Here is an 11,449-nt window from a genome sequence, read left to right as displayed (position 1 = left end):
TTAAATGTCCCAAATTGTAAGTTACCTGGCTATCATCGGAGAATTCTGAGAGCGGGAAAAGATCACACACAACTTTGGGCGAGTCAACTACTAATGCGGCATTGATATTTCGGGAAATAGTGCTCTGAGTTCGTACTGACAAAAAGTTCGACGGGTGCTTCCCGCGACAAAGGAGAACGCAGAGTAAGTTTTTAGAAAAATACGGCACAACAGCAGACTGGGACAAAAAAATCGGGATACACGCGATCGAAATCGGGAAAATCGGGAGGATTGAGATTTGGGGCAAAAAATCGGGAGGATTGAGATTTGGGGCAAAAAATCGGGATATCCCGACTAAATCGGGATGAGTGGCAGGTCTGTATGTGTATATATGTATGCACTTTGGAAGAGACCATTTAATAATAACAGTATGTGTTTATAACAGCTTTATTAATGTAAAAGTAATTCAGGAGGCTGAACACAAAAGACAGAATAGCTCCATTTCAATTGCGTAACACTCTAACCGTGCAAAAACACAAAAAATAGCGCACTTAATTTAATTAGTTACTACTGTTTATTACTTATTGTGCATGTTGAGCCCTGATTTTTACTGACATTGAGAGAACCTTGACTGGCCTTGCTTGGCAATAGTTTAGAACAATTAAGAGTTGGCCTGTTTCTTCCTGCTACATTATTATATTACTACAGCATATTTGAAAATATTCACCGTGTTAGAAAGAATGATAACACATCCGGAATTTTACAAAAAGTGAAATAAGGAGATAATTTATAATAGTATTATAATAGGACAGTTTTCTTCTTTTTTTCTTATGAATGATTTATTTTACACAAATCAAAACAGTTTAATAGAAGATGAGACAGTTCATTTATTCCTAAACACGCAATATACAACAACTATTATATTGGAATACACAAGACAGACCTTTTTCCCACTCTGTTGTTGCTGATGATTGCCATTCGGCCCACCTCTACCTCGACCTCTGAACCCTGCACTGTGACCTCTGTGCATGCCCCGGCTAGTAGGTGGAAACTGACCATTGGTTGGCCCATGCTGACGTGGGGGGCCACAGGGAGGGGGGAATGGAAACGTCTCTCTGGGACCACTTATTGCCCGGTATCCAAAAATGTCTTCCCCTGGATTGAAGCCATGTCTCAGAGGAGGACCATTAGGAAAAGAAGGTCCACCGAAGAACCTTGGTCCCTGCTGTGGGGGCATCTGCCAAGGGCAATGATTGAACGATGGACCCATTTGAGGTCTGAATGGACGAGAGGAGGGTCTCATGTCTGTGTGCTGTTGATGTGTAGGATCTCAACTTGTGTCTGATGAGATTTAAAAACATATATTGTCATACAAAATCTAGTCCAGAGTAGTTGGAAACAATAAGAACATAGGTGAAGAAACAAGAAGTAATTCAAACTGCCTCCGTGTTATATCTTTATTAGCACTGAAAGCTATGCTTTCTTCAGACACCAGAAAAAAAAATAGGTAGGAATGATTAAAATGAAGAAAACGAACCATTCCCTTCTGAGGTCCCAACTGGAGGCAGTCGCAGGCTAGGCTCTTTTGGTATACAAGGGATTCCCACAGTTTTACGCACCCTGTGGCAAAGGGTGTTTTACCTTAAAATGGCTATAATTGTATATAATTTTAATTCAGTTAAATAGTGATGGGTTTGTTGGTGTGAACATTTAAACTATTTGTAATTGAAAGGATCACAATGAGTGAAAATAGATAGAGGTAGTAAAAGTAGCACAAAATTAAGTGTAGAATATATGTGATGACAAAATTAGAACACCGAAAACACCATCACTAAAGTAGTGAGTCATTGAAACACTGGCCCAAAAATGAAAAATGCCACAAAAGTGGCCCATTTATTTAAATGTTACCAACCGGTCAACTTGTGAAAACAGCAGGAGAGACCAGAATTAACTTGTCTTCACATGCTGGTCAGGGATTGGTTCAGGCTAAATTAACGACAGACGATGAACGGATCATGACTATTCCATAAGCGCCAGAAAAGCACATTTTAAGTAATACATTGAGCAATAAAAAATTGGCGTGGCCATCTTTGACAGCATTTTTTGGGGGGCTTTTCATTGATAAAATATCCTAGGCTAGTCTTTAAAATTTATAGTGGCTGCAGCGGACAGGTTATCACTTTATGTAGAAACTTTCGTAACGAGGGACCACCCAAACAAACACAAATTTAAAGAAGAGACCTAACCCTAGTCAAAACCTTCTAGCCCAGTATCTATTTCATAGAGGTCACTGGTTATGGAATTCCTCCATTTTATGCAATGCCATTCATAAGGAGAATTTAGAAGGCCTACAAAGTAGGGTAGGCCTATACTAAAAGAAAAAAAAAAGCGAAGTATATGGAAAATGACCAATTGTACAGTAGCCGCCTTGGCAGCTCCGACTACATTTGTATCAGTATCAGTATTGTTGTTTGGTTGTGTGACAATTATAAATTGATTAAAATAAGGCAGGACTTCCGTAACGAGCGAGCACCCCAACAAACACAATAAAGAAGAAACCTAACCCTAACCCAAACCGTACCCCTAGCCCTCTATTCTACTCTGTCTCATAGTGGTCGCTCGTTACGGAAGTCCTCCAAAGAATAAATTATGTTTTGGAAGGACTTCCATGAGGCCCACCTCACATAGAACGTGACCTTTCATGTGTCGTGTTTTACCCCACACATGATGCAACATGACACACCTCAATTTATCTGATCACACAGAATCTGGGCTCTGTCATCCCCTCACGCCCAGCCAGGTTGAGAAAACGGATTCCTCTGCTGAAGAGGCATTGTTGACAATCGTGTTGTTAAAAAAAAAAAGAAAGCGGAGCAAGTGAATCCGTACCCATTTTCTCCTCAGACCATCAAGAGGCGATTTTCACAGAACTTTCGATTCTTAGATGGGGATAAAACTTTGTTTTTCATCTAATTGCACATGTCCTACCTAACCTATGATGAGATGAAATAACTCGTTTTGCAACATTTACAACTGATAGGTTGCAACTGGCGAGAGCCAATATCAGCTGAGGAAAAATTAGTACTAGCACTCAGGTACATAAAATTAAACGTGTAATCCATTTCATCATAACCGCCAATGTCTCCAACACCACCACTACCTTCATCATCATCATCACCACCACCACCACAACCATCACCACTACCAACAACAACATCACCATCATCAACAACAGCAGTTTCATCATACACCTTAATCAAATTTCTTATTTTGAAATCATTGTTTTATTAATGAAGCTGAACATAATCATTATCATACTGTAGGCCTAGTTGTTCAAAAGTACACTGTTAATTCTGTTAGATGTATTTTCGTTTGATAAATTCTGGAAATAGCCATAGTTAGTTGATGTCTGATATGAATCCGCGGAAGAATCTGACCGCACCGGGTATTCATACGTGTGTGGAAACGACGAACATGTTTCTGCCTTTGGACGGCTTGAATAAAATCCATATCTGTAAGTTCATGAACTGATCGTTGTCAAATGAATCAATGGCATTGATCTAAAAGGTTCAGTCTTGGGGGAGTCATTCGACTGTACTCAACGCAAGGGTTGACAAGACATGGCTAAAAAAAAATCAGCATGTCCATTCCTCCCCTCACGTGAACACACCTTTTACAACGTGACTAGCGTGAGGCAACTGTTATATATATATATGTGAGGAGTGCCGTTAAAATTATCGCAGTGGCTACATTCAGGGCACCCTAAATTAGTTTTTACTTTTAAAATGATCTTGCTCAATTCACCCCCAACCCTTTTCTCTTTTGCTTCTTCCTTTTTTCACTCCCTCCCACCTCTTCCCGCCTTGGCCTTCTTCAATTCTCTTTATTCTCCCTTGTTTCTTCGAATGATTCTTATTTTCAAATGGTTGAGCGTCGCCAGGTCTGCACATGGGAAGAGAATCGAAGTCGTTGAGCGACAGAGGCCTTGTTGACCGAGGCTGTTTTGCCTTTGCTGTACTTGCCTCCTCCCTTCGAGAACTCTGTTGCATTCGGACCACCACTGCATTGTTATATATTTTTCATGCGAGTATTCCTGTGCTGTTCCCTCATTCACTCCGCTGAGTTTGGGCGACCATAGCGTTTCAGTCGTACCCCTGTGCCAATGGTGGATCATTCAGGGTAGACATGGACGTAGCCTGCAAGCGTAAAACTATACTGAACACTTTTGCTTACACGCGTGACCCGCGTCTATTCACCCGCGTGACGTGTCGAGTGACACTCTATCTAGGTGAGGCTGGCCTAACGAGTGATCACCCTAACAAACACAATAAAGAGACCTAGGTCTAACCCAAACCCTGCCCCTCTATAGTTTATTCTATTTTGTCTTATAGTGATCGTTCATTACGAAAGTTTTGAAATAAATAGAAACTGATTATTTTAATAGGCTGGCTACAATTTAGAGGTAGATCTAGATCTACACCTCAGTATCAATAAGATAGGAGATAGGATAGGGGCAGGGCACAGGAACTCCCACTCCCAGCACTTCTTCTACAATATAATACAACACAGTAAGACTAAACCTATGTATCCTTATTAATGTGCGACGCGAGGTGTGTTTCCTTGCCTTATGCACGACTAGATCTATGTCGCGCCTAAATTTTCAGTCGCATGCGGCAGAAGCGATAAAAGTGTCCCCTTATGCGTGACACAACGTTAAGTCGCGCGTGACTGGTAAATCTCGTGTGCAACTGGCAGTTCACAACAGAGAGACAGTAGCAAGTTCTTTTTTGCACATGTATAGCCTCATGCCTTGCCTTCACCGACACACACAAAGACACATGCTATAGCGTGTTGACCGGCATTCCTTGGCTAGATATTTCACCAATGGTGATGCTCTAAACCTGCCACAGCCCCGGTCTGTCGCACACGACGAGACCCTCGATTGCTACATGGACTGTTCACATACAACAGTACCGCATGACTAAACATAGCATAGCGTGTAAGGAAACAATTTCTTTTTACCACAGTGGCTGTCGCATTCAACGAGGTCACATTCAATGAAAAGTCGGCTCCACGAGGCAATCCTTAATCCCCGATTTTTACCTCTATATTTCTTTGTAAATGTACGTCAGCTCCAACGAGGTTGCAAACAGACAAAAGTCGCTTTCAACGAGGTCGCGATAACCAAATAAAAGCAATTAGCAGCCCCAAAAGTGAAGAATTTTTCTCCTTTCTCTCCATCTCACGCGAAGCAGCACAAGGCAAGGCCCATCCTCGATTCCTAAGACATTGTATTGCTAGGTCTAGTGTGCCTCCTAATATGGTATGGGCCCTAAGCCAAGAGGATGGGCGAGGGTTAGCCTACGGCGGTAGGGACGGGAGTCGTTGGGTGGGAACGCAATGCGGGCTGAGTGAAACTGGATGAACTCTGGATGGGTAGGTCTAGATCAAGACCTTAATTTTTTTTTCAAATCTTCCCCTGATCAGAAAATCCAAGCTCCCGTCTTTACTTTAATATATAGATCTAGAATCTAGATCTAGATATCTAGATGTGAGACTAGTGAGAGGGTATGTTTCCACACGAGAAGTGTTCCGGAAAAAAATATATTTAAAAATGCAGAAACAACGGTCAGAACACAGCTCAAAGGCGCACACACTGATGCTGTTTGAGATTTTCGTCATCAGGGAGAACAACAGTTTTAATTACTGGAAATAGTACATCGTGTAACATAATAACTTGTCTCCTTTCTTGTCTTTAGCCTTAGTCACGTTCAACGAGAGGTCGGTTCCAACAAGGACAACAAGCCGGTCCCGGCAACCTCGTTGAATGCGACACCCACTGTAATCTTATTTGATTGATGTTAGAGTAGCAAGGACCAGACGTAACGACCAGTCGCGCATTTAAGGCATGACAAGGAGACAAGCTCTTATTTATTTACAGAATGTTCTTAGACTTAGATCTAGATCTCTAGATTCTAGGTCTAGAAAAAGATCTAGATATCCAGAACTACTAGTCTAGAGTCTAGATCTATACAACAAATAAATTAATAAATGCACACAAGCCAATGCAGCCGACTTTGTGAGTTAAAATTTTTCATAATTTTCAGGAATGATTTGCAGGTAAGATTGAACTTGGGTGGACCTAACACTGAACAAAGCCGGAACTAGGCCTACTTTTGAGCCTAGCAGTGCAATGGTCCGCTCTTATGTTATTGTTATACATTCAGACCTAGAGACATCGGCCCTTAGCATGACCGAGTCCTGAGCACGACCAGTTCCCTTTTCCCTTTAGTGCTGCTCGTGTGCAATCTGTTTTACTAGAGTTACATCCCATGTCTAATCGTTCCACTTTTGGTCAATCCTTTTCCGAGAACGTCAGTCGTCTGCTAGTGCAGCAGTCGAGTTCGAAGTGAAAGGCTTATATTGGAAACATTCCTCGAGAAGTTTTCTTCAGTTACTAAACTAAAGTAGCTGGCCCAACCCGCGACTACTTGTCTCTATACCCTCTGTTTATAATACAGTGGAGTCCACTTATAACGAGTCCTGAAATAAAGAGAAGTCTGTTATAAAGACACTATTCTAAAACCCTGTTTTTTTCCCTTCTTTATCTTTGTAAATAAAATACTGCTATTGCGCAATCAGACAGCCACGCGAGTCGGTTATAGCGGGTTTATTGCTACTGCTGTGCACAGCACACAGACCAATTAAACATAAAATAAAACCTCGCCAGTTGAGAAAGTTGTTGGTGATCCAGCGAAACAAAGAACGGGAGAGCCCACGCGAAGACCGGAGCGAATGAGTGGGGAGGGTGTGGCATGCGCAGACAAGCAGAACGCATTGCGTGATAAGCCAGCCCAGTCTAGATTATCTCGGCCTACCATGCCTCTCACGTCTTTGGTGCGGGATGGAGAGGTCACAAAGCTTTGATAAATGGAATGAATAGGTGACGTGCGCAAGCAGAAACAACGCACCACAGGGTGTGGTGAGGTGGGGGACAACACGGTGGGCGAGTTTTAGAGCCAGAGCCCCTTCTTTCTGATCGCTAACGCCGAGCTGTCAACATTGCTAGTGCTAGAGAAAGAAACCTGATTCGATTTTTGATCAGTAAGACCTAGAGATCATGTCGAACAAAATCATCATCAGGGGCAATACTAAAAAAAGGAATCAGAAACAACAAACTCATAGATTAGGCCTACTTTATTATTTCCCTTGAATTTATTACTGGATCCCTTACAATGGGAATCCTGCTATAACGGACATTTCACACCTCTCATTATAATAACAAGATTCCACTGTAATAACATAATTTTGTTTTCATCATAATTTGCTAAAGAAATGATTTAACCTTTAAATAGAGTACAAACAACTTTCTTACAACTGTTATGATCTGTGCCTGCAAGGTCGCACCCCGTTCGTATGTGGTCGCGCCAAGGGCAGAACATTAAAATGCGAAATCTGCGAATGACGTTGTGGAATGAGTGACGATATCACAGTATGGAAGTTGACACACTGAAGCGGCCTTGAACATGGATTGCCGGTAATCTCGTAGTTCCCTTAGTTAAAGTCCACCACCCATGTGTTCACATCCAGAGAAGAAATCCGGAAGTCTTGATGATCAAATAGGCAACACAAAGAAAACTCTGAAAAGGGATGCAACCTAATTGTTAAACATCAAATTATGGTAAAATTAAAATTCACCCCCCCCCCCCTTTTCCATATAAAATTAGGTCATGGGGGCGTGCCCCCCCCCCCTCTTGACTCTTGGGGCCCAAACCCGTGAATAATGTGGGAACTGCCGAAAATGGGCCATTTTTTGCTTAAATTTTGATTTTCTCCTCAACGATTACCTGGCAAATCAGGGGGCACTCCTGTACAATTGCGGTCCCGTTAGATCTAGCACTAAATCACACATGCAAAGACTACTGGCTACTGGATATATCGATACTGATTGAAGAGCTCAGTACAAGTATCGATTTAGGCCACCTCTATTCTCACCCGGAGTGAGAATAGTGCAGGCGAGTCTTGTGGCTATTCTCACCCGCTGCGCGTTCAGCAAATTTTGCGTTCACCCTAAACCACAGAATTCTACACTGTGATAACAGAAAAATTGTAGAATTCTGTGCCGTGAACAAACGTTCCATTACAACTGTAGCCTACTAAAAGCGTACAATTTTGTCTGTGGGCAGTGGAGAGAGAGAGAGAAAGAGAGAGAGGAGTAGCGCGAGAATTTCTGGGCAAAACAAAATGGTGACCCGCGTAGTTCGGCTCGATTCGAAAAGTTAAATAGCCGTAGCATCTTTGTAGACAACCAAATTAATTTACTTTTGTGTTTTAACATCATTTTTAAACTTTGTTTTGGTCAATTTGATCGTCCACACCGATAGACAGTATTCAGAAAGAGAGAGAGAGAGAGAAGAGGGGAGGAGTTGATGTTGCGAGATCTTCCGGGCGGGTGAGAATAGCCACTTTCATCGATTTATATTTCATAAATTTTGCGTTCACCCTAAACCACAGAATTATACACTGTGATAACAGAAAAATTGTGTAGAATTCTGTGCCGTGAACAAACGTTCCATTACAACTGTAGCCTACTAAAAGCGTACAATTTTGTCTGTGGGCAGTGGAGAGAGAGAGAGAAAGAGAGAGAGGAGTAGCTAAGCATGGGCGAAGTCAAGTCGAGATTCGGAATTCGACGAATTCGTGGGGTCTGAGTCGGAGATCGAACATTGGGCAGGAGGACGAGTCCGAACACGAATTCCCGAACTAGGGCAGCCAAGGGGAAAATAGATCACGAGGAGCGAAAACATATTTAATTTGTTAAAAACTGTGAATAATTTTACGCAAAACTGCACCCAAGAAACATTTTTGGACGCTCAAAAGTTAGATTTGAATGAATAAAAATGCATAAGTTTGAAAAGTATCATAAAACACGATGTCTTATTTCTATTTTCCCCTCGCTGTGTTCAGAAGGAAGCAGCAAGTTCGAATTGGACCGTACCACGATTCCGTCGACTCAATGAAAGTCACATGAGCTTTTAGAACGCGCTGATTTGCTAGCAGTTACAAATCTCTTCTGCTGGTGGTTATGCCCTAAGAGGCCAAGGTCAAATTTACGCACTACGGTGACGGACGAGCATTGCGTCTCTGATTTGCACCAATCACAATTGCAAGCCATCTTCACGTTAAATTCAAATCCCGTGATTATCCCAGCCTCCTTCTTTCTTTGGCTTTCACTACGATCACACACACATTTCACTACTTTTCTTCTCTTCATTGTACTATCTACATGTATTTTCTTACGACCTGTCTGGCACTTACATTTACATTGTCACATTTCTCGTCTCTTTTGCATTACTCCATGTTTGTTTTCAACCTTGTATGTTTATCTTGTCATAATAAATGTTGATTATGATATAAATCTAGATCTAGATCTATTACTGTTATTTTTTATAGACTTCTGTCTTGCTGACTGTTGCTTTGATTTGCATGGTCTGACTTTAGAGTTCGAGACTGCGGGATTTTATGCTTTGATTTTTATTATGACCTGTTTGCATCCATTATCCTCGCACATGAATGCGGCTGTACTGTCAACGAGGAGCAAATAACTTTCAAAACAAACTGGTGCCCTCCCCTGATGTCAATGAAAACATTGCCTGCCTCAATCCCGACCTCTGTGACCTCTTCCCTGCTCCTTCCCCCTCCCCGCCCCCTTTGTCTACACTGGTCCGTGGAGTCGGGATTCTCTACAGCGTGTTCGACTCGACGGATGTAGGGAGAACGACTTGACTTGACACGAATCCCACCGAATTGACCTTGCCTCTCCTCAAATTTGATTGGCTGCTATCTTGACCTGAATTCGAATTCGGAGTCGAAGTCGACGAATTCGCGCCCAAAAATGTTCGGAGTCGAAAGTTCGGAAGTTCTCGGAGTCGGCCCACCCTTAGGAGTAGCGCGAGAATTTCCGGGCAAAACAAAATGGCGACCCGCGTAGTTCGGCTCGATTCGAAAAGTTAAATAGCCGTAGCATCTTTGTAGACAACCAAATTAATTTACTTTTGTGTTTTAACATCATTTTTTAACTTTGTTTTGGTCAATTTGATCGTCCACACTGATAGACAGTATTCAGAAAGAGACAGAGAGAGAGAGAAGAGGGGAGGAGTTGATCTTGCGAGAACTTCCGGCGGGTGAGAATAGCCACTTTCAGTGCAAAAATGGTCATAGGTTGGGCCAGCTACTCTGACTCTAGATTCTAGATCTAGATTCTTGAGATATCAATCTAGAATCTAGATCTAGATATCTAGATCTAGTCTAGATAATATTCTAGAATCTAGATCTAGATCTAAGTATTCTAAGTGTGTGTTTTTAAAAAATGTATTGTTTTCCAGGGGCCAAGGAGGCAAGCGGCAAGCCCTCCTGCTCCTGAAACCGTGTCCCACTGTTGTTGTGGGCTAGAGCCTGAGCGCATACTAGAATCTAGATCTAGATTCTAGATCTAGACTAAAAATCATTACTAAAGTAAACACAGTGGGTCCACCAAAGTTCAATCCAGCCATTTGTACTACCAAATTTGACTTAAACAATCTAGAAATGTTCTTACGACTAATGAAGTAAGATCTAATCTGGCACAATGACTGACATTTCGCACTAAAATAAAAGCAGTTCTGCTGCCTTACCGCAGACTTGTAAACAACGTGCGTTTTTTCGACTTCCGGGTTACGTGGTGTGTGACCTCGTTCCATAGAGTTATCTCCTTTTTTATATATCAAAAATACTCTCTGGTTCTCACTATTGAATTAACGGGCTTTCCCGATGGGAGGATTTCCAGGAAAAGAGTGGAAACAAAAATCAATAAGATCTAGTAGTAATTATTAGTCTATTTTTTTCAATAAAACAACAACAACAACAACAACACCCCCGCCACAACAAAAGCAAACAAACACAATTACAAAGCAAAAAACGAGCGCGGAGAGGGTTTTAAGGCAAAAGGTTTTTTTAAAATTGAAATTCGCTTAGATTTGTCGATTAGAATGATCCAGATTCTAGATATCTAGATCTAGAGATCTAGATCTAGATCTAGATTTCTAGATCTAGATCTAGATCTAGATCTAGATCTAGAATTAGATCTATACCCTTATGGCCTATGGCCTGTGAGACCGCTGTTTTTGTGTGTGGTTTTTTTTGGTTAAAAAAAATAAGTTCTGCTTGAAATAGACTAGATCTAGATTCTAGATTTACCTTTATAAAATGCCGGTATTTATTTCTCCACACCAGAATAAGCAGCCGTAGGCCTATTCTGCACCCAGAATTAAGAGACTGACCATGCACCACTATTTTCATCGCTCTTGGCTCTGGGATATTTCAAATTATATTTGAACAGAAATTTCTTGGAACTTGATAAATGATGTTTAAAAAAGAGGAGTTAAAACAATTATGAGTCAGTTTTAAAACATGCTTGCATGCTACCCCCCCC

The 11,449-nt window shown here is 41.6% G+C and overlaps 1 protein-coding gene across 6 annotated transcripts in view; it reads right to left on the bottom strand.

Moving 5' to 3' along the window:
- Nucleotides 1–11,449, bottom strand: part of LOC101857499 (nuclear fragile X mental retardation-interacting protein 1) — a 38,017-nt gene that overhangs the window by 25,578 nt on the left and 990 nt on the right. Inside the window, exons 1-3 of one of the 6 annotated variants that reach the window (XM_005103558.3) lie at nucleotides 10,577–10,638; nucleotides 7,355–7,619; nucleotides 923–1,320 (exon numbers count right to left, since the gene is read on the bottom strand). In XM_005103558.3, the coding sequence (XP_005103615.1) occupies nucleotides 923–1,282 (360 nt within the window). In that variant the 5' untranslated portion in view covers nucleotides 1,283–1,320; nucleotides 7,355–7,619; nucleotides 10,577–10,638. Of the gene's footprint in view, nucleotides 1–922; nucleotides 1,321–1,891; nucleotides 1,978–7,354; nucleotides 7,620–10,576; nucleotides 10,726–11,214; nucleotides 11,386–11,449 lie in introns of those variants that run through there. The other 5 variants (XM_005103559.3, XM_013085480.2, XM_005103560.3 and 2 more) reach the window with 5 other exon arrangements.

This window comes from Aplysia californica, unplaced genomic scaffold (genome assembly GCF_000002075.1).
Source record: "Aplysia californica isolate F4 #8 unplaced genomic scaffold, AplCal3.0 scaffold00379, whole genome shotgun sequence".
In the NCBI taxonomy this organism is placed as follows: domain Eukaryota; kingdom Metazoa; phylum Mollusca; class Gastropoda; order Aplysiida; family Aplysiidae; genus Aplysia; species Aplysia californica.
This window is presented reverse-complemented; position numbering and strand designations above follow the sequence as displayed.